The sequence below is a fragment of the Terrapene carolina genome, unplaced genomic scaffold (assembly GCF_002925995.2).
Source record: "Terrapene carolina triunguis isolate 2854851 unplaced genomic scaffold, T_m_triunguis-2.0 Scaffold42, whole genome shotgun sequence".
NCBI classification, from domain to species: domain Eukaryota; kingdom Metazoa; phylum Chordata; order Testudines; family Emydidae; genus Terrapene; species Terrapene triunguis.
Genome location: NW_020664393.1, coordinates 58,442,472 through 58,465,585, shown reverse-complemented (window position 1 = coordinate 58,465,585; position 23,114 = coordinate 58,442,472). Strand labels below are relative to the sequence as shown.

The window sequence follows — 23,114 nt, the reverse complement described above, 5'->3', positions numbered from 1 at the left end:
ATTATTATTATCTTTGACATTTGTTATGTGCACTGCAGTAGTGCCGTGAAGGCAGGACCCCATCATGCTAGGTGCTGTGCTAACAGATATCATCATAGAGTCTCAGCCTGAAGCGCTTACAATCTAAGCTTTAGACAAGAGACAGGGGGATACGACAAACAGATGGAGAGACCACAAGGGATCAGTGTGACGGCTGTGTACAGGGGAATAAGCAGCATTCACACCACACTAGCTGCCTGATCAAATGCTAAAAGGAACTGATGTTCTCTTTATCTATCTGTTTCTCGCTGACATAGAAAAGATGCATTTGAGCACAGGAGGGAGGTGTTTTTGATTATTTAAAGTGGTGTTGTGCTTGGAAAAAATGACATGGTAAAACGGCATTGAGAGCTTCCATCTTTGTCACCACCAACCCGGCAAAGACTGCCTGAGATCTGAGATTCAAACAAGGCTCTTTCCTTCTCTCAAATCAACATCTGTAATAAAGGTTCCATAGGCTGAATTAGGTCCTGTTATCACTGTGCAACCTCACTGTTTTCCAATTAAGCCCTTGGTGAGACTTGTGAAATTCCATTGTCTTCAATTAGTTATTACAGGTTAAACCATGACTGAACCATATCCAGCATTCTGTTGATGTTGCACAATAAGGAATGGAAACCTTACTTTAGTCACTGTCATGTCAGCATCCTTTCGTCTACGAGAGACAGTGGGAATTGCCGTCTATGACATAGATGGTTTGCAATGTCTCATGTGACTGAATCATCCAATCCAAGATTTGCATGATCTCTGGCAGTTATTGCAAATGTATTGGGAGATGCTGGCTTCTTACGGGCTCTTTTCTCTTCAAGCTGTAGGAGCCAGCTTCTGTCACGGAGTTTGATACCCTGATGGAGACGATGGTGCCCCTTGTTATGATCACTTGCCAAGATTTCCCATTGGTCAGGATCAATTCCAAATTCCTTTATATCTCGCTTGCATGTGTCTTTATAGTGAAGCTTGGGACGTCCTGTTGTCCTTGTTCGCTCTGATAACTCCCCGTATAGCATGCCCTTGGGTATGCGTCCGTCTTCCAGCCTACTCAGATGGCCCAGCCAGCGCAATCATCTTTGCTTGTGCAGGGCTGTCACACTTGGTAAATTTGTCCTTTGAAGAACCTCTGTGTTGGTGACTTTATCCTGCCATTTGGTGTTGAGTATGTGGCGTAAACAGCATAGATGGAAACTGTTTAATCTTTTCTCCTGATGAGCATAAGTTGTCCATGTTTCCCCACCATACATGAGAGTGCTTAGGGTGCAGGCTTGATACACTAGCATTTTGGTCTTGATGGTAAGCTTTGAGTTGTTCCATGCTCTTTTAGTTAGTCTGCTAAAGGTGATGGCAGTCTTTCCAATGCGAACATTTAGTTCTTCATCCAGTGAGAGGTTGGTGGTCACTGTAGAACCTAAATAGCTGGACTTTTGGACTACTTATAGCTGGTTTGCATTTAAGGTAATTGAAGGCTCTTGTGGAGCATCCTGTCCTAATACAACGGTTTTCTTAATGCTGATGTGAGAGTAAATGCCTGACAAGCACTTGAAAGGTGGTCCATGAGTTCCTGTAGTAGATCTTCATCATGGGCTATGTGGGCAGCATCATCAGCGAATAGAAGTCCCCTGATTAGCATCTTTATGACTTTGGTCTTTGAGTTAAGTCATGATAGATTGAAGAGTTTCCCATCTGATCTTGTGTGGAGATACACTCCATCTTTCATGTACTTAAACACGCAGTTCAAAAGTACTGAGAAGAAGATTCCAAAGAGCGTAGGGGCAAGAACACATCTTTGCTTCACTCCGCTTTTCATCTCAAAGCTGTCCGAAGTGGATCCATCAAACTGGCCAGTTGCTATCATGTTGTTGTGGAATGAACATATAAGACATAGCATGGTTGGTGGGCATCCTATCTTTTCTAGTATTACAAACAGACCTGCTCTGCTGACTGTGTTGAATGCTTTGGTTAGGTCCACAAAGGCGATATACAATGGTCAGTTTTGCTCTATGCACTTTTCTTGGAGTTGACTCAGAGAAAATATCAAGTCTATAGTTGATCTTCCAGCCCAGAATCCACACTGTGATTCAGGGTAGACACGATTCACCAGCTGTTGTAGGCACACTAAGATGACTTTTGTGAAGTCAGAGGTATACACACAAGAAAGAAACATCACCAACGAATCACTGGACCAAATACCAACTCTACAGGTCATGCCAGAGCTAGATGTGGAGCCCACTGTAGAAGAACTAAGCAAGGCCATTGATTTGCTATCAAGTGGCAAGGCTCCTGGAAAAGATGGCATCTCAGCGGAAATCTTCAAGTGTGGGAAAGACAGCCTACTACCATATCTTCATCAGCTGTTATTTAAATGCTGATGAGGAATGGTGGTACAGAGAGGCTAAGTGACTTGCCCATAGTTACATAAGAAGGACGTAGCACAGTAGGGACTTCAATCTAGGTCTCCTAAGTCCTATGCTATTGCCCTATGCACTGGACCATCCTTCCGGTCTATAGATGCTCTCTCCCCTACATTCCGAGTACAGAAAAGCTTCTATCCCCCACCCAAAGAATGAAGATAGGAGGACAAGAGAAAAAGGCTCCCTCACCCATGCCACCCCCTCTCTTGTCTGATTAAGCATCATCTTGTGAGGGGTTTTAGATTTTTCATTTAAAAATACTGTGTTACCATAGAGGGAAAGCAAACTCTGCAGGAAGGCCCCGTTTTCTGTGAAATGAAAATGACGTCTTTTTTTTTTTAAATTAAACTACAGAAAGCCCAAAAGGAAATGTCTGTATTAACTTCAATAGAACTACAGCAACTAACACCCGCCGAGGACCTGGATCATTTGTCCTTGGATGTTTTCTTGGTCTTTTTTCCATTTTTCTAATCCTTTTTCTCATTATACTGATGTTATATTACCCATCATAGTGCAATTCAGGGCTTCTCTGTGCAACTTATCTACATTCAAAGTCCAGGTAGGAGGCAAGTAAAGGAAATTCTGCTATCTTGCATTTTCCTCCCAAGTGTCTAGGTTAGTAATAAGCAGCTTTGTAAGTTAGGCAAAATTCGCATACTGTTAATGCGTTAAAGGATTAATCACACATCCCAAGAGAGGGAGAATAACTCCTCTACCTGTCTGTAGCAGGGAAGTGAGAGGATTGATGAGGACAAGAACTAGATAGGCCTCCATCTGCTGGAACAGTGAGATGAGAGGATGGCCCTGTGCAATCTATAGGCTTACTGGATAGCACAATACATTGAAAGAGAGAAAAACTGGGTGTCATTATTCAAAATAGGTGCTAATTAACACAAGCTCTTCAGGCACTCAAAGGTCATTTGTAAACAGGACTATACATCTCAAGTTTTCAAAATCTAAGCATTGCAATCAAGAAGCACAAAGGTAGCATACAGTTCAAACTAGCCACCAAGTCACCAAGAAATAGACTTCATTGGAACCTCACTGCGACATGCGGAAAGAGGACTTGTCTGACGTCAATTGAACAGCTTTGAGGCTGTCCCTCAGGAGGAAGAAATGCAATCCAAATTGACACACTTTGATTCTAATGTATGCACACCCACACTGTGTGTACACAAAGAGTATTAAACAAGAAATGCATAAGGAATATAAGTATATAGTATGCTGTATGTATATGTGTTTATTATCTATAATGAACATTCCATGTTATAGTCACCTTTGTAACTAAAGAAATAGTTTTTTGAAATAGACAAAGGAAGCTTATTTTCTTGAATCATAAAGAATCTTGGTTTTTTACATATTAGGGCGCAATCTTGCAAGTCCTTGGTAGGTAAAAAAAAAAGTAAAAAAAAATAGACTCATAACTAAATTCACTAAAGTCTTTCTGTGTAGCATGGATTCAAGTTCCATCAGTGTTACTATACATGTGAGTAATTGCTTCAGGATTAGATCATTGTTTCTGGACAAATGAATTTTTGGTTTAGGGCAGCACGATTCCCAACTTCAAAGATCAGCACTGGGCATGTGACCAGATTAAGGCAACAAATATTATAGGGTTCAAACACAGCATAGTCCACATTTGAAGTGAGAGTAGAGTTGCCCTAACGCTGTTGCATACTGTCAGAACTCAAATCTCTTTTATTGGACCAACTTCTATTGGTGACAGAGACAAGCTTTCAGGCCCAACCGAGCTCTTCTTCAGGTCTGGGAAAGGTTCTCCCAGCGTCATAGCTAAATGAAAATGTGACATTGGGAGTACCTTTCCCAGACTTGAAGAAGAGCTGTGTATTGCTCAAAAACTTGTCTCTCTCACTAACAGAAGTTGGTTCAATAAAATATATTATCTCACCCACCTTGTCTCTCTAATATCCTGGGACTGACATGGTTACAACAATACCGCATATTCAACTGTAGAAGGTATTCATCTATTATAGTGACAATGCTTCACTCAACAAGACTTGAGAAGGCAGCAAGTAGGACTAAGTGAGGAAGGAGAGATTGTTTAAAAAAACTATATATTATACTTCTATATACTGTACCTCTGAAGGGGTGACCACTCTCCATCTGAATGGGTATATGGTGCAGACTGCGAAAGCATACTGATTGCAGAAGCATTTATTTCAGACACTTCTTCACTAAACTCATCCGTAACAGATATCCTGAGCATAAAAAAAATGGAAGTTAAAATAATGCTTGAATATTAAATTTCCTCATATCTCAGTTAATAGACAGAATAATGCAGACATGTTCTAGTACAGGGATTGGCAACCTTTGACACGCAGCCTGCCAGGGTAAGCACCCTGGTGGGCCGGGGCAGTTTGTTTACCTGCCGCATCCGCAGGTTCGGCCGATCACTGCTCCCACTAGCCGTGGTTCGCCGCTCCAGGCCAATGGGGACTGGGGGAAGCGGCGCGGGCCGAGGAATGTGCTGGCCAACACTTCCTGCTGCCCCCATTGGCCTGGAGCGGCGAACCGTGGCCAGTGGGAGCCACGATCGGCTGAACCTGCAGACGCGGCAGGTAAACAAACCAGCCGCGTGCCAAAGGTTGCCAATCCCTGTTCTAGTAAGAAGACACCCAGATGTTGGTATAAATTCAAATTGTGGGAGAAAACCATAATCTGACTCACACCCTATAGTTCCACAGATATCATTCTCCTGGTCACTTTGCTGTCAATTTCCTAGGTTAAAACTCATTCTCAGGGCCAGATGCTCCTCAGCCATGTGTGCTGCTGGAGGGAAGCTGAAATCTGAAGAAGTGGATGGGGGCAATGGAAGGGGGAAGCAATGACTCTGCTACATGCTACTCTCACCCTCTGAATCCTCAACATCCCTTCTGTACACAGACTGTGGAGATGGAGCTTTTCTGGTTCCGAGTAGATGTATGGGGGGTGGGCAGTGCGTACAGTAGGAGGTGATAAATCCGAAGCAGTAATCACTGTACATCACAAGCTTCCCTCCTATTCTGCCAGATTTCAAAGCAGAAATGCATCCATGAGCTATTGTTGCTCTGAAACACAGGTAGGGAGAGGAAAACAAGGGAGAGCCAACTGCAGAGCTGAACAAAGGGGACCAAGAGAGGACCCACAGAGCAGTTGGCTCTCCATGCTTCTAACTTCAGGATCTATGGGGTTTGCACAATGATAGCTCCAGTAATTAGTGGATCTGGATATTCTGGATTAATCATCAGAATGTTTTATCCACTGTATGGACACAAGATACAGTATAGGTCAAATTCTCTGCTGGTGTATATCAGTGTAGGTCCACTGAAATCAATGGAGGAATGCTAATTTACACTAGCTAAGGCTCTGATCCTGGCAATCTATTAGATTCCTGTACCTATACATTACCGGGGAGTAATAGCCAAACTAAAAAGGGGTTTTCTCCATGTTGGTTTCAGACCAGAAGTCTCTCGGATTTCATAACTAGTTTTCAGGGTTTGGTTATTAATTCAGAAGGACATTTTTACACACACACACCCAGAAAAACACCGAGTCCCCTCTCTGCAATACATGCAAGAAACATTTAATCCTTTCAATCTGGCATTAGATCTGCATTATAAATGATGATACCTCATATTGTCCACGGGCTCATTCTCTTCCTCTGAACTAATCTGTATAGAAAACATTTCTTCATCTTCTGATGTGTCTCCATTGACTTCTCTTTTTAAACTGTCAAGTTTATGGGTAGATTTCCTCCTCCTCTTCCTTCTTTTCTTCACAGAGACACAAATCGAGGAGCTTTCTGTAGCAGACTGGGAAGCAAGCCCGGGGATTGATACCTGTGAGGATCCAGTGGAGTCCAGATTCCTCACCCTGTCCATCAAGTTCCTCTTCAGCTGTGATTCCATCAGAGCAGCTCCCTCTGATAGAATGGGGGAGGTAGCAAGGTGGTAAGGAATTACCTCCTGAAGACAAAGAAATCAAAACCAGGGGGCATATTATTCCCTCCCACAGTCAAAAATATAGGTCTAGCATCTGAGCAGAATGGTCTCTGTCCATTAACCCAACTGACTAACAAAACAACTCAGGCCCAGAGTGCCCCTTCCCCATGTGTGCTCCCTGGGGTCCAAGCCGGGGGGAAATGGATTCAGGGTGGCAGCTCCTAGAGGAAACAAGGGAGGATACCTGCACTAAGGGGTTCTTCTGTATAGCTAATACTGGCCCGTGTCTCTAGCCAGTTGATGCTAGATATAGGCCAGAATCAGAAGAACCAAACAACATAGAATTTTGGGGTAAGTCTGATCCATCTTAATAGCTCAGCACCCTCTGTCTCTCTAATGGGCCTGAACCAGAATCCTAGATCCAAACCTCCACAGACTCTAATCTGGATCCATACCCAAAGCTTGTGGCTCAGGCTCATCTCAAATGTTAACACATCAGAATGGAGACACTGGGCTAGACTGTGCCAGGCCCCGGCATGGATGCAAGGAGAGGCCTGAGAAGCCTCCACACACTGTCCCACCCAGAGGCACAATGACTGTCCCTACACTCCCTGAACACAGAGACTGCTTCTGCCGTGTGCCCCAACAAGCTGTAGTCTCCCTGCAGGGCCAAAGGAGGACAGGAAGGGAGGAGGCAGAGCCACACCCACCCAACAAAAGGCTCATGGAACTACCCAGGTACACAGCAGAGCATATGCTGCACCCTGGAAGGCACATTCACTTCCACATTCAGTTAGGGTTCTGCCTTGTAACACAATTGTTCCTTTCGCTTTTCACACAAGGCAACTCGAACATAAATTAGATGATTGCTTAGGCTCCAGTTGAATGGGAGCTTTGCAGGCACTGTGCACATCCCAGGGCAGAATTCAATGCTTATTAAGTGATGGAACCACTATTTCTTAAGTGAAGATTCATAACTTATGTCCTGGTCATGCCCCCATGATCTGCATGCAGATCACACCACTCTCAGGAAACAGTAGGGGGCTAGTAACCTCTGCATCAGTGACAGGTATGATTTGTATCACACAATGTCAAGATTTCAGGGAGACCAGAACTTTCCCAAAGATTCTGGTTATGTGGTTATATACACTAAATAATATACACACCCCATCTAAAATACATGTGGAAAGTTTCCTAGCAATCTTGTTTAGCTAGAAATGATCGCTACCATCTAACATATTTAGATGTAAAGACGTGGGGAGAAAGATTGTTCATGGATGCAACTCATAACTGAAGTTAATGGGACTAAACTGGTACATCGGGGTTTAAAAATGTGTCTCATGCTGGAGAATCAAAACAATTGTCGCATACTCCTCAAGCAAATACCCTTAAAAGGTTTCCCCTTCTCTACCTTGTGGGAAGTGTCATCAACATTAGTGTGGCTCTCATTTAAAGTGCATAGCAGTTAATCACAGAGTCTCACAACAGGAATTCTAGTTTAAGTAGAATTCAGTGTGAGTAATGGGTGCAGAATCATACTTTTTTAATGAGTAACATGAACACTTTAAGACCACATGTTTAAAAGGACACAAGTGTGCATTAGGCAATGTATTTGCGGATATTTGGAGTGTGCTAAAGTGTGCATATTTTTGTGCCTGTGCGCACATGCACACACACACACACATGCACATTTGGGCCTTACTTATTACTTTGACAATGGGCTTTGCCAAGCTGTCAAACCTGAAATACTTAATCCAGTACCAAACTCCTCTATGAGAAAAAATGCACAGCAACTATCTGAATGACTCAATTAAACATATACTGGATCGAGGTATATTTTTAAACAAAAGCCCTAAATCCAAAATCGCTGCCACAGTGTATGCCCCAGAAAGTTGACAAATTAAAATCATCTTTAGACGTTACCTGATCATTGTCCATTTCCTGTACAAAAAATGCCTCTCCATTGTCTCCTAGTTTCATGTGCAAATCTACAGGTTCTCCATTAATTTCTATGTCAACCTTGGAGGGGAAAAAACAATAAAAATAAAGCAATCTTAGGAACAGAGGAACTGCCATTTCAATTCCATCTATTGCTCTATCCTGTCCCTGACATTGGTCAGATGCTTCAGAGGAAGGTGAAAGAAACCTACAGTAGATAATTATGGGGAAAGCTGCCTATTGGGGCAGTATCTTGCTAACCTCTGTTAGTTAATGACAGGTTTCAGAGTGGTAGCCATGTTAGTCTGTATCAGCAGAAACAACAAGGAGTCCTCGTTGTTTCTGTTAATTAATGGTTGGCTTGCACCCTGAATCGTGACTGTTTTTATCCCATATAAAAAAATTCTGTGTTTTATCTAATGTAACTGTAGATATTTGTAACGGGGCAGTTACCCCGCTCCTATGAAAGGCTAGGATGATTGGGAAGGCAGCCACAGCTGGGGCTATGCCCCAATTAGACCACAGCTGGCCCTATAAAGGGCTGTGAGCCAGGGACTGAGTCAGTCTCTCTCCAGTTTTGGAGGGAGAAGGACCTAGCTGTCTGGGAACTCAGAGAACGGAACGGAACGGAACGGGACGGGACGGGACGGGACGGGACGGGACGGGACAGGACAGGACTGGGGAAAGACCAGAGGAGCTGTGGGCCTGGTTAAAGGCCAAAACAGGTACTGGGGGCTGCAGAGGGGCAGCCTGGGGATAGGCAAAGGCAGCAGGTCCTACCCCCTTGCCAATGATGAGTGGTGTTTACAGACTGCAGTTTGCCCCAGTGAGAGGGGGCTAGATGACGACTGGCAGTAGCCACTGAGGCAAGGTGGGTTTAGAGGCTTGGGGGTTCCCCTGGGAGGGGAGACCCAGAGTGGGGGGTACTGCAGGGCAGAACCCTGAGGTAAAAGGCACTGGGATCCGGGAGGGACACTGGGCCCTAAGGCAGGCGAGACACCGGCCTGCAGAGGGCGCTATGGGCTGGACAAGAGCTAATTCCCAGGACGACCAGCAGGCGGCGCCGGTGAGTCTTTGCGTCCCTACAATGTTGCATTAGCCACATAAATTTCTAATCTATTTTAAATCCTACTAAGCTCTTGACCTCGGTGATTCTTTTGGTCAAAAAGTATCACATTTTCACTCAATGTACAATTTGTCTGTATTTCCTTTTATCAGTTGTAAATGTATTGCCTTTCAAGTTCATTAAATGCCCCTGTCTTGGCACTATGATAAAGGAGACATAGGAAAACCTGATTTGCCATCTTCACACCATTCATTGTTGTTTAATCACTGTCATAGCCCCAATCTTTTCAATCTCTCCTCCATGCCGGAAATATCTCTATGCCTCTAATCATTTCAGTCACCCATTCTAGTTGTTATATCATTTTTGAAATTAGGGTGACCATAACTGAACACAGTATTTCAGGCCAGGGCATCCAACTGATTTATATAATGACATTATCCAGTATTTTCTACCCACTCTTTATACCCACTTTTCCTTTTTGACTCAGAAAAGTAGTGAGCAACAGTTTTCACTCAGCTATCAACAACGACACTCAGGTCTGTTTCCTGAGCGATTACACACATTTTAGGTTCTAAATTAACTGTAAGTAGTACAAATTATCATGCATTTGTCACCAGTGGCTTTCATTTGACATGAGGCTGCCAGTTCTCCTAGCTTTGTTAGGTTCCTCTGAAGTCCCTCGCAGCCTTCTCTAGCTTTGAATAACATAAATAATTTTGCTATCTGCAAATTTTACCACCTCACCATTCACACCTTTTTTTCCAGGTCATTAATAAACATGATGAACAACGAGGTCCTAGTGTAAAACATAAGAACTTAATGTTAACCTAGGTCTGTACTGTCAACCTTTTGCCATATTGAAAAGGAATTTTCCAACAATTATGGAAAGTATTTCATCATGAGCATGTATCGATCATTATTCAACAGAAACCACAGCAAAACTTTAAGGTTTAGCTGTAATGAGAGGAATCTTGAGATGTACTTTAATTAAAATATTTGTCAATATGCCAACCCAATCCTATAAATATTATCAAGTTAAATAACATGAGCCATAGTTATATCTTCTGAAATTCCAAGTAAAAGTCTAAATGTAGACATGGAAACTGTATTTTCAGTCAATACATTTGCCTAACTGTAGTTTGGTTTGTAGTTATTATGATCAACTGTCTACACATTATGCATTAAAATAATGATAGCATTATCAACCATTTTAACTGAACCTTGAAAATACAATTTAGGCTCTTTATAAAGACCCTCTAATGAAAGCTTTGACTGCTACATTGTTAACATACTCTGTATCTTCATGCAATGAGTTCACACACTGAGAAAACAAGAGAAAAGTAACAAGACTTCTGTTTTCTTACCACTTTCTCTCTAGAACGCAGAACCCCCATTTTCCCAAAGCGCACATGGAAAGGGGAACATTGAAGATTTCCATCTGGCTGACGTACAACAATTATATCAATACATCCAGATAGCGTGGCAGGATTTAATCCCTTGTAGAGCTCCTTCACAGTAACAAATACTTGGCCTGCTAACTGCCCAACGTAATTCATGGTTTGTGCCTGGAAAGAAGCATACAGAAGATACATGTAGTCAAAAAAAATCTGATATTGTCAAGACTTCTGAACAATCCAGAAACCTTTAGATTCCGGCAATGGATTATTTTCATGTTAGAAAAGAAATGATTTCACACAGAATGGGAATACCCAGTCTAATTTATTTATAGTGGCTGTACTTTTGAACAGACACTAGAAGGCAAAATGAAGTGCAGCGCTCAACTCAGTGATAACTACTTCCAAAACTCCAGAGAGCAGCTGTATTCTAAACCACAGTCAGACTTTGAGACTCTGCAACTCCCAAATATTGCTCCAACTGTAGCTAAATCGACAAGCTTTTTTGTTTCATAACCCTCCTCCATATCCCTCCTCCTCTAATTGGACATTTTTCTAAAAGATCTGCTCTAGCAATTATTTTGGGGACATTCTTTGCCCTGCATTATACAGGAGATCAGACGAGATGATCACAAGGTCCCTTCTGACTTTGAAATATGAATTAAATGTTATATCATAATGAAAGGGGGCCCCAGCCTGTTATGCACCCGCTTTAAGGTATTTTCATCTAAACAGTATTTCCCTAGTTTGCTTATGAGAGCATCATGTGGGACTGTGTCAAAAGCCTTACATCTAACTTATCTAAATATTCTTTAACCTGTTTTTTCCCTATTCTGGCCCAAGAATCTCCCCCCTTGTGGTTAATATTAATTGTCTTAAGCATCTGGTCCCAATTAACCTTTCTAGCAAAGACTGAAGCAAAAAGGGCATTTAACATCTCAGCCTTCTCTGCATCATCTGTTATTTGCTCTCCTTCCCCATTAAATAATAGACCTACACTTTCCTTCCTCTTCCATCTAATATATTTATAGAACCTCTTTTTATTGTCCTTTATTGCCCTTGCTAGGTGAAACATATTTTGTGCCTTCGCCTTTCTAATTGTGTCCCTGCATGCTTGTGCTATTTTTTATACTCATCCTTAGCAATCTGTCAGTGTCTCCACTTTTTGTATGATTCCTTTTTGATTATCAGGTCATCAGAGAGCTCCTCACACAGCATGTGCAAATTGAGATTTTTTCAAACTTGGTCAAATTTGGGTGGATTTCACAGGGACAGCAAAAGGCAAATCTCTAACAAAAAGGTCACCACCCTGCCAAATTTCAAGTCCCTGTTCCAAAGAACAGGGGTACTACAGCTTTTCAAAGGAGAGGTTGTCAGTGTTTTTTAACATGGCCAAAACAGTGTATTTTTCACTAACTTCATTCTTGGAAATGGCTGAAGTGGTTCGTCTGAAATTTTCCATAAGATTTCAGCCTGAGGCTGATTTCCAGCATAGAAAAGCTTGTCCCAAAAGGTTAAAGTCTGGCAAAGTTATAAGCAACTGAAAACAGGATCTTATAATGGGAAGTTTTGGGAACTTGAGCACTAATATAATATAATTAATAATATATGGATGTTTGTAATTAAGTAATGGGTTCATGGTGTGAAAATTTTCAGAGAGGAGCACAAATCCACATGGTGTGCCAATGGATGCCTGAATGACCATTGGAGCTTTGAGTTAGCTGAAAGAGGTATACAATCATATGCAGGGAGCTCACTAATCTTCATGAATATGAAATGTCTCCTGTTCATTATTTATTCTGCTAAATTCAGGGAACATATTGTATTTAGAAAATATGTTCCTGATTAACTAATTTTAATAAGAAATATTCACTAACTGGTGCATAGGAGTAATCACAGCAATACTGCCTATCCTCAGAATGAAGCCCTCTGAGAGTGCAGAGAGTCAAGGTGCAGTTTGCACCGCTCTGCTACAGCTCAGATGACTTTAACCTCTCAATAATGCCTGTGCCTCTGGTGCTTTGTTCATTTGTTTAATGTCCAACATTCCCTGACCATAAAGAAATCCTATTCCATCTTTATGTGTATTTTCATACATCTTCATTCATTCCAAAATGAAGTCCAGGCAAACTGGATCTGATACTTTTTAAACTGCTGGCCACCAGATAGAGCTGATGAAAACTATGGAAAAATTTTGGGATTGCTTCAAACTTCTAAAAAATGCTTTAGTGGTTGTACTTTCAGGGCGTGAAAGGGGCACAAGACTATTTACAGCATGAAGTAATTCAGAATTCTGACTGAGATTCCCAACCACATTTAATTTTTAAAGAGCAATACAACCAAAGCTTAAATTGTTCAGTGCCTACAGAGGTCTGAGAGTTTATATTCTGGATCCAGGGTCAGTTCCAGAGAATGTCAGCATTCCAGGAAACATTCCTCAATTCCCAAGGAGGCTGCACGTGGGCTTGGCAACGTGTTTTACTCCAGTTGCTCCAAGAAGTCTTTTACTCGCTATCCAGGCAGCAGTTCCAAGAATAAACAACTTCAGCTCAGGGGCTATAACCTTTAGTGTTCCTTACACTGAATTTAGTGGCCCTCTGACCTCCACAAGAACACAATGTACAAAGACATAATATTTCTCTGTATGGTAGTAGATGTCATACCATATGAAAATATTGTTGCTACTGGGAAAATATAAAGCCATTCCGCTCCAAGCTCATTAAAAAAAATCAAAGAGAAATTATGCCGACTATCTGCACTACTTCTGTTAGAATTTCCCAATTGCTATCGTTTTGTTCTTTGTACTGAACTAGAATGTACAGGCAGATCTGTACCTTGGGACAACAACATGTAGCTACAATGAAAATAAAAGCACTTAGCCAACTTTTCCCACTACCTGATATCATTTTCAGCCTGAAGACACATGAGCCTAATTCTGAGAGCTGCTGAGCATCCTCATCTCACTTTGACTGTAAGACACATTCAGCATTTTGCATTGCAAAACTGGGCTCCCAACGAAGACACTTTTTCTGGTAGATGAATAGGTCAAAAACAAATGGTTAGCTGTCATACTAAATATTTTACTAACCTACACCAGGCTGATCTATGTAAGCCACCACCACCTACTCATTTAAATCTCTTCTAAACGTTCACTTCTCCCACAATAACTAAGTTCACTGTCTTACACCTTTATTCTCTGTTTTATATATAAATATACCTATAAAATAAAAATCTTTAAAAGGCACCACCATAACGTCCACATACTTTTAACTGAGTTACCTTATAATCATGTTCCTGTACCCTTCCTGTCATCCCAATTCCCCACCTTACTGTTCTTCACCCTCACTCATTAGGTCACATCAAAATTTAGATTGTAAAGTCTTTTGAGCAGGACTTCTGTTCCTTTTGTAAGGGGGCCTAGCACACCTTTGGGTGCTATCAAATAATGGATGGAATTTTCAAAAGCACATAAATCACTTAGGAATATAAGTCCCATTAACTTTCAATAGGACTTGTGCTCCTAAGTCACTTGGTGCTTTCTGAAAATCCCATGCAATAACAACTTTGGTAACATTGTGCCACTCCCCAGGGGTACCCAGGGTTCTGAGGCTCTTACCACCACCTGCACTTAGCACAAAGTAGTTTTGTCTATGCTGGCTGTGGATCAGCTCCCTGAAACCAATAACCTCTGGCAGCACAAGCACTACCTTCCAGGCCTCCACAGACCTCACTCTCTCTGTACAGGTAGTGACAGGCACACACCAAGCCCTGTGGGCGTTCCCTGTAGTGTCCAGCCCCTTATCTACTGAACACTCATAGAATCACCAGACCTGCTTGTAAGAGTCAACTCAGGACCAGTCATTTGCTTAACACCAAAGCACTTAGCTATATTTATAGTGAACACAAGGATAAGTTTATTATCGAAAAACAGAGATTCAAGTGATAGTGAATAAGAATATTGGGAACAAATGGTTACATATAATAACAAAATCATAACATGCTTTCTAGAGACTAAACTTAGCTAACAGATTAACCTCCTCTCTAAAGAAGCTTATCTCACCCAAAGTTCTTTTCACTGTTTTCAGCTAACTCTAGTTGAGACCACTTTTTCACGAAGCAAGTCTGCTGTCCATTTACTTCCTACTTAAAGGATGCCCAGGCATCTCCCTTGTACCCCCAAATATACTCAAGCAAACCTTTTATATGCACCTCAAGATAAGGTTCTCTTCCCTGCTGTGTTCCTCTTCCTGTCAGTTTATTTCTGAGATTCCTTTTTACAATTCTTCATTTGCATTCAGTTCAGACTGGTGATAAGGGACCGATGGTGAAAGAGGCAACAGTCAATTTACACGTAAACAGATAGATGGCTAAACATCTCTTGTCTGACAGAAAACCTGTTTTCTGGTAACCTGTTTTCTGGTGACTAATACCTTGAAATAGACTTCAATAACATTTTCAGTATATATACATAACTCCTTACATAGTATCTGTACATACATTTCACAATGATATTGATGAACCAGAATATACAAAGCAGAATCAGGAGATTCCTGTAACCCCTCTGCACTTCCAGTTGCCGTTAACAAGTTCTTGGGTCAGAAATATGTTGCACTTAAAGCTGTCTGGCAGGCTGCTAGAAGATGATCTGCAGCACGGTAAAATGCATGGCAAACCAAAAGCTCAATAAAAAACATCTACAGAGATGTCTTTTTGGTATATCTGTACAGCACCTAGAACAGTGGAACTCTCACCCATGAATGGGGTCCCTAGACACTATAACAATACAAATAACAAATTACAACAGTTAATAATAATGTATACTATCCCTTTAATAAGCAGGAACTTTTCACTAAACCAGTGCAATGCTGGAAGTGGCCAAAACCTGAGGACAGATCCTCAACTGGTTCATCATAGTTCCATTAAAGTCACTGGAGCTGTGACAATTCCAGCTAAGGATCTGCCCACTGGTCTCAGTTGCAAGGATGTAAAACCAGGAAGAGTAACTGTTACATCCTAAAACCACATTTTGGCCCCTCCAGACTCCATGAGTTAGTCATTATTCATACTAGTGTAAATGGATGGAGAGTTTTGCCCACAATGTATCATTTTAAAACTTGTAAAATGAGTTCTAATTGCCAGTATCCTATTATTATTGATTTTTTTTCTGGGGTCTAAGAGTTCAATGCTGTTTGCATTATTAAACACTAGCTCCTTTTGCAGTACTTTATGGCATTCTTCTAAGGCTTATTCTTTGCCAAGAAAAAAGCCTTATAAGATTGTACATTTTGGAAAGACTTATGCTAAAAGCATGCTGAAGGGAAGAATATACTTCAGATGAAAATTCTTTGGATGGCTATTTACAAAATTAAGATTAATGCTACATGTCTGAACATGAACCACAATAACGACTGATTTATTAGATTGAAGTATCTCATGAAAAGTCATTGCTGTAATTTTCAAAAATTGGATGTACCACTCTTTGTCATTGAAATAGAAAACCTAAAACCTATGCCCAAGATTTTCAGAAGAAACTAGTGATTTTGGGGTGATCAACTCATGGCACTTTGAAAAAGCCAACACTTTCTAACTATAAGGCTGTCTTTCAGGCATCTCAAGTAGAGGATCCAAAAACGAAGGCACCCAAAATCACAAGTCACTTTTGAAAATCTTGTCTTTATATTTGTTGAGCACTAGAGATGGGTCCAACCCAGGTACCCAGTGGTGAACACCCACTCCTGAGCTGTTGAGCAGATTCAATATCCAGACTCACAGTTCATTCCTTGGGCTTAGCTCTAAGATAAAACCAAACCAGAAGCCTAGATCCAACCTTTCCTGAAGAAAGAAAGGATGGTCCAATAGTTAGGGCACCAGCCTAGGACTTGGGAGTTATGGATTTAAGACCCTGATCTGCCACAGGCTTCCTACATGACTGCTGCCAAGTCATTTAGTCTCCCTGTGTCTCAGTTCCCCATCTGTAAAATGGGGGTGATAGCACTTCCTCTTTCATATCGGTGTTATGAGAATAAATACAGTGCATTGAAGATTGTGAAAATGTTCATATATTATGGTGATAGGACCATAACTGTTAAGCATACAATCTTAGAAATGCCCTGAGGTTCTTTCATAAGGAAAGAGAGGGATGAGAGCTTGATGAAGAAGTGGATGGTCACATGTATTTGAAGCTCCTCCCAAGTGTGTTAATTTTTAAACTCTTGATCATCATGAGGCATATCGTTCCCTCTGCCCATAGTGGTGGAGGGGACACAAAGGCGGTGTGGATCTGGATAGGGCTGTCCAATATGCTGGGTCATCTTCACACCCTCATTCCCCCTTTCTCTGACACAGGGTCTATGTGATTGCTCCACAGGAGTCAGGGTCCACAGTGCACAGCTAGATACAGATCTGCTCTCCACAGCATTGTCTCCCGCCAATAAACTGGGTCTTCAGCAGAGCAATTATTAACTGACCTGCTTTCACCCTCTGTGATGTGAAAAACTCCTACAGGGCTATTTCCTGGGTGAGGAGGGCAGCAAATGACAGAAACCAGTGGCAAAAATGCTGTGGAGAGTTGGGGTAGGTTGAATACCAGTGCAGATACACAGGTTCCCCTAAGCAAACAGCTTTGGCCTCCATAGATGACAAGTGATATGCTCATTTGGGGGCGGGGACTGGAGTAAACTTCCTGGTATCACCACAAGGAAGAAGAGGAAAAATCCTGCTGCCACCCACCCAAGTGAAGAATAAGGAGGAAACTCCACCTGTTTGAAGTCATGGATCACTCACTCACCTATTCAGAAATAGCCTATGTAGGCCATGATGATATGACCTTATAAGCTCCAAGTAGAGTATGCCTGGCATTTAAAAATTCATCTCATTGCCAACATGACAGATAAAAAGTTTGCTTTAGACTACTCTGTAAATCAGATTAAGCAAGAAAAGCAACAAGAAAGGCTGGGATATGGCTTAATTATATCATATTTTAATCACATACTTAGTAGCCAAAGCCAAAACCAAAGGCCTCCCCAGCATGGTCCAGGGGCAGCAGCCTAGGAGAAAAATCAGGCCCACTAGCTTCCTAGTTGCTGAAACATGCCCCTACCACACCCACACATTTCTGTTGTGTTTGTCTACCAGGTGCCTAGTAACCTGCCCTCTGTTAATGTATTAGGCCCTACCATTATTTTTAAAATATCAGAAATATTCTGCAGTTCAACCCTAGTAAATAAAGTTCCCAGTTAACTTCTGTATTTCCATGTTTGAACCCACACACCTTCTCAGTGTGGTGTTCTGTCCCATCTAGTGGCACTGAGACCACTTAGCGAGAGACAAAGAGATTAATGAGTCTGCTCTACAGCCTTAGCAAACAGCCAATTGGCCTTTAGCTCATGGAGTAGAGGCTCATACACTAATCTCCAGAGGTCCCAGGGTCAAGCCTACCTACCAACAACCAGGGTCTGTTGGTGTTACACAAGCACATATCGAACAAGAATGTTTTTGTTCAAATACTTGTATTTCTTTATCTTACACAAACTGTGGGTCAAGACCCAAAAGTGGGTTGCAGCCCCATTTTAATGGGGTTGCCAAGGCTGGTGTTGGACAAGGACCACAGCAAGCCTGAAGCCCAAGCCCAAGTCCCACCACCCAGGGCTAAGGTTACAGGTCACCCTCCCAGGGCGGAAGCCCTTGGGCTTCAGCTTTGGCCCCACCACCCTGGAGGGCTCAGTCTCCGGTCCCTCCTCCTGGGGTCATGTAGTAATTTTTGTTGTCAGAAAGGAGTCACGATGCAATGAAGTTTGAGAACCGCTGCAATAGGTCATTGTAAAAATGCCCTTTAGCTTGTATGGAGTTACCATCACTTTCAACATCTGTCATTCCAAAAGCCCAGGAAGTCCTTCAGTTTGAAAATGTTGATGTTATATAAAAATGCAGTACTGTGTTTAGATGTTTATGAAAGCACTTTAAACCAAAAACGCGAGCTCAATCAGACTGGAGAGCGGAAGTTTGCTAGTGATAAATCCTCATGTGCAAAGGCAGAAAGGATGGTCAGTGGTTAGCATGTTAGCCTGGGAGTCGAGCGACCCAGGTTCAACTGTCTCCTTTACCACAGTGGCCTTAGGCACTTAGTCTCTCTGTGCCTCAGTTTCCTATCAGTAAAATGAGGATCAATGTGGATATTTCCCTTTCTCATAGGGCTGTTGTGAGGATAAATACAGTAAAGATTCTGAGGTGCTCAATACTTTACCGATGGGGTCAAAATAAATGCAACCGATAGACAGCAAAGTACAAATTGGTACATGAGATTTAGAAACTTTTAAAATAATTGGAGAAAATACAGCAGGCTATATTCTGGTGCTGCCGCAGGCTATTCCACTGAAGTCAAGGAGTTTTAAGTAGGTAAGTCAATGCAGTATGTGGTCCGGTGATTCAAGGCATATTCAACTCTGAGCTGGGACCTCTCTGTGGCCTAGTGTCCCTTTCTTTCAATTAAGTTGTATGGTTTATAATAATACAAAGCGAGATTTGTCTCTTAGTCTTTGACTGTATATCTTCTGGATTTCAAGAGTTTCAAATCAAAGCCTTATTATATTTTGAGCTCTTCTGATCATCATTTTGTGTGTGTGCATATACACACACATACCTACATGGCATACACATATGATGTATGAAAAAGAGCCTACGATCAAATCCTGTTCATCTTCCTGATAACCCAATGTCACACTGAAGTGAATGGGGTACTCCCATGAGTCAAGAAAGCAGATATTAGCATGTAGTCCACATCCTGGGCTAATAACATGAAGATTTTAGTTTAAAACAAAGCTATTAGAGATCTAAGAGCATCAGAAATCCATTAGTGTTCCATTACTCTTATTTTTTGCAGCCTTACCCTTGAGATTGTCAAATAATTTTTTTTACTTGATTTTCATTTTTAAATTCACTCCAGGAATTTATGCCAGTTTTAAAGCAAGCAGAAATTTCCATCTGACTTTATAATTGAAATGCTGACAATGACAAATCCTTATCTATAGCTACTTAAAAGTTGCTGATACATATTTTCTGCCATGGTAGTGAAAACAAGCAAACAAACAACAACAAAAAACAGAACAAACTGGAGGTTAAGGGGTTTGTTGGTAGGCCAATGAGTTTACATAGGAAAGAGAAAATCGACTCCAAAGCATAATAGTTAAGATTTATCACATACCAGTGGTGAAAACATCATCTTGGTTATCCAAGTATTATTAGACAGGCTACTACATAGTAGTGAAGCACACTCTTGTCTTATAATAAAAATATAATTCGCACAAAATATAGCATTTCTTCAAAACACAACACAAATTCTTCTCACTGAAGCAAGGTCTAAATATGAGGGTGAATATAATGACATTCATATAAAACCTTATATTAAAGTACATAATGAAAGTTTAAATCCGTCTTCTTAAAAGACAAAGAGGGTCCATCGCTCAAAACAACTGCTAGTTGTTACAGAACGAAAACAATACAAAACAAAAATTAAAGTTCAGTTTTACACATAAAATTCCACTACACTCTACCCAGCTTTCACTGTAACCTTAAATCTATGCCTGGCCTGGTTATCCCCCTTTCCTTTTCCCCTCTCAGATAAAGCTGGGATGTAGTCTAGTGACACTAATGTAGCATGTTTCTTCAGTAGATCTCAAAGGCAGGTAAATACATATGGGAAAAGTGAAGCACAGGGGGTGAAGTGACTTGCCCAAAGTCACACAGTTAGTCAGTAGCAGAGTTTGGAACAGACTCCACATCTCCTAACTCCTAGCTTCCTGCTCAGTTCACAGCTACCTATAGGGGAGTAGGGTACACTTTGCGGAGAATAAACAACTAAAGAGAGAAACCCAGCTCTCTCCTTTCCTCTCATTTTTGACTGAGACAAGCAGGGAAAGACGATTTTCTCATCCTAGCCTTTTGGGGATCTGGTGGGGCACTTTCTAAAACCTAGCACTGATGGTTCCAGCAAGCCAATTTAAAATTAAATACCCAGATGACCCTGAAAACAAAATCTAGCTGGAGGAAAGTAAGCTATATCATTTATTCACCAAAATTATTATTTTCACTTAAATTGTTACTAAAACCAGACCCGGAATTAAGAGAAAAGGCTGGTGCTCCAGGCAGTTCAGACCTTCCAAGGCACAGATCTGAATCCAAGCAGGTGAGAGAAGGGGCCCCCAAGGTCATGGCACCACATGCCAGAGGAGTATGAAAAGCCTGCCTGGTGATGCCAGCTTAAAGCTCAGTATTTCAATGGGTACCGATCGGATACCCCAAAGCAATTAAAAACCCAGCTCTTTCTTTCACATTGGCCCCCCTCCAAATCCTCCTTTTGTTTTATAAATTCCCCAATTCCTCCTTTTATCAATCGATTCTCTGCCCCTTCACCCCCCAACAGAAAGCATCAACAGCTCCCAGGAGCACAGGAAGGCAAAAACACATCACACATAAACACCACCACCACACACCTCATTCTCCTCTAGGGCAAAGAAGGAGGTAGGGAAGAATATCAAGCAGAAGCACTGTGTAAGCGCCAAAGCTTGTCTCTTTCACCAACAGAAGTTAGTCCAATAACTGATATTATCCAACCCACCTTATCGCTCTAAGAGGAAGCTCAGTTACTCGCTGCCTTGTCCTGGAACTGGCCTTTGTGTGCAAACAGCTTGCTGCAGAGATGTCAATTGACCTCACTGGCTGTCTGGTGCCCGCCCTAGAGGAGGGACCCACAGGATACAGACATGGGTAGGTGGGGGGACGAAAGGGGAATCGGGAGAGCCTCAGAACAGCAGCCTTCAGCCTACACTGCAACAGACCTATCAAGTGTCAGTCGCTTGGGGCCTGATCCTGTGAGGGTCTGAATCTCCCCAACACCCATTGCTGTATGCAGTGTAGCTGTAGCCCTGTGGGTCCCAGGATATTAAAGAGACAAGACACAGAGCTCTGTGTGGCTCGAAAGCTTGTCTCTCTGACTGACAGAAGTTGGTCCAATAAAAGATATTCCCTCACTCACCTGGTCTCCCAAACAACCACTGACATCAGCAGGAATTAAAGCAGCCCAGCATCTCATAGGAGGGACTCAGCATCCCACCGGATAAGGCATTTGGGGGCTGATCCAAAGCTCCCTGAAGTCAGTGACTCTTCTCATTGACTTAGTGGGTTTTGGATCAGGCACTAGGTAAGGAAACTCTGCCTCCTTGGGGTTTTAATGTTCACTCATTTTTTGTAAATCTCATAATTCAGTGCAGACAGATCTTGGTGTGTGGGGGTGCATTTCAAAGCTGCCTCCCCTGCCGGAAAAGTCCTACAGAATTTAATGGGATGAAGTCAATAGGGTTCATTAGAAATTAAACAGATGTCTACAGGCATTACTCTGAAATCCCATCAGTGGGATTATATCAAGGAGGTCTTTGGCCAAATATTTTATAATAAAAGTTACATTGTATACCAACACCTAGGGGGTGGGGGAGGCAAATGCAGGACCTAATTTTATACATTGGCCAGACATAAAAAAAAATTAAGAGTTCAGGAGAGAAAAAGCCCAAATTACAATTCACCCTCATCTGACAGTCCTGGGTGGACCAGCCAAAACAAAACAAAAAAAAGCAGCCAGCAAGCAAACAGGCCAGGGCATTAATTAAAGGGGGGGGGGGAAATCAAGCTCTGTATCAGAAACCTGGGGGATACTTTAAAGGGGTTTCTGAAAGGAGAAGCGTTCGCCTTTTGCAAATGCAGTTCCTCATCATATGGCATCCCTGCCAAAGTGACCGGATTAAGGGCCCAATCCTGCTAGGTTTACACCCACAGGACTAGCCCAGGGAATCACAAGAGACAGGGTGGGAGATAATATCTTTGACTGGACCAACTTCTGTTAGTGAGAGTAGGGTGACCAGATGTCCCAATTTTATAGGGACAGCCCCGATATTTGGGGCTTTTTTTTTATATGGGTTCCTATTACCTCCCACCCCCTGTCCCGATTTTTCACATTTGCTATCTGGTCACCCTAAGTGAGAGAGACACGATCTGGAGTCACACCGCGCTCTTCTGGGAATCAGGCACTTCTGTGCATGGAGGGGGGATGCAGGGTCCAGCCTGTAAGTGGGCGACGCTGGGTGCTTTCTCCACCAAGGACTTGCAAGGAGCTTCCTTTTGGGGGGAAGCAGCGTCACGTAGCACGTCACTCGCGCTTGTCTCACACACCCATGGCTCGCCGAGGCCGCCGTCTGGAGTCCCCCTAGCGGGGCCCTCACCTCCCAGGCTTGCCTCCGCCTCTTGTATTGTGACTCAGCGCTAGGAGGCGGAGAGCTGAGGTGAT

General features: G+C 42.2%; 1 protein-coding gene across 2 annotated transcripts in view; it reads right to left on the bottom strand.

Moving 5' to 3' along the window:
• LPIN1 (lipin 1) overlaps positions 1 to 21,471 on the bottom strand; it is a 52,754-nt gene extending 31,283 nt beyond the window's left edge. Inside the window, exons 1-6 of one of the 2 annotated variants that reach the window (XM_024192601.1) lie at positions 21,396 to 21,471; positions 10,754 to 10,954; positions 8,309 to 8,404; positions 6,075 to 6,409; positions 4,544 to 4,663; positions 3,161 to 3,268 (exon numbers count right to left, since the gene is read on the bottom strand). In XM_024192601.1, the coding sequence (XP_024048369.1) occupies positions 3,161 to 3,268; positions 4,544 to 4,663; positions 6,075 to 6,409; positions 8,309 to 8,404; positions 10,754 to 10,945 (851 nt within the window). In that variant the 5' untranslated portion in view covers positions 10,946 to 10,954; positions 21,396 to 21,471. The remainder of the gene's footprint in view (positions 1 to 3,160; positions 3,269 to 4,543; positions 4,664 to 6,074; positions 6,410 to 8,308; positions 8,405 to 10,753; positions 10,955 to 21,395) is intronic. The other variant, XM_024192602.1, reaches the window with a different exon arrangement.
• Positions 21,472 to 23,114: the final 1,643 nt, after the last annotated feature.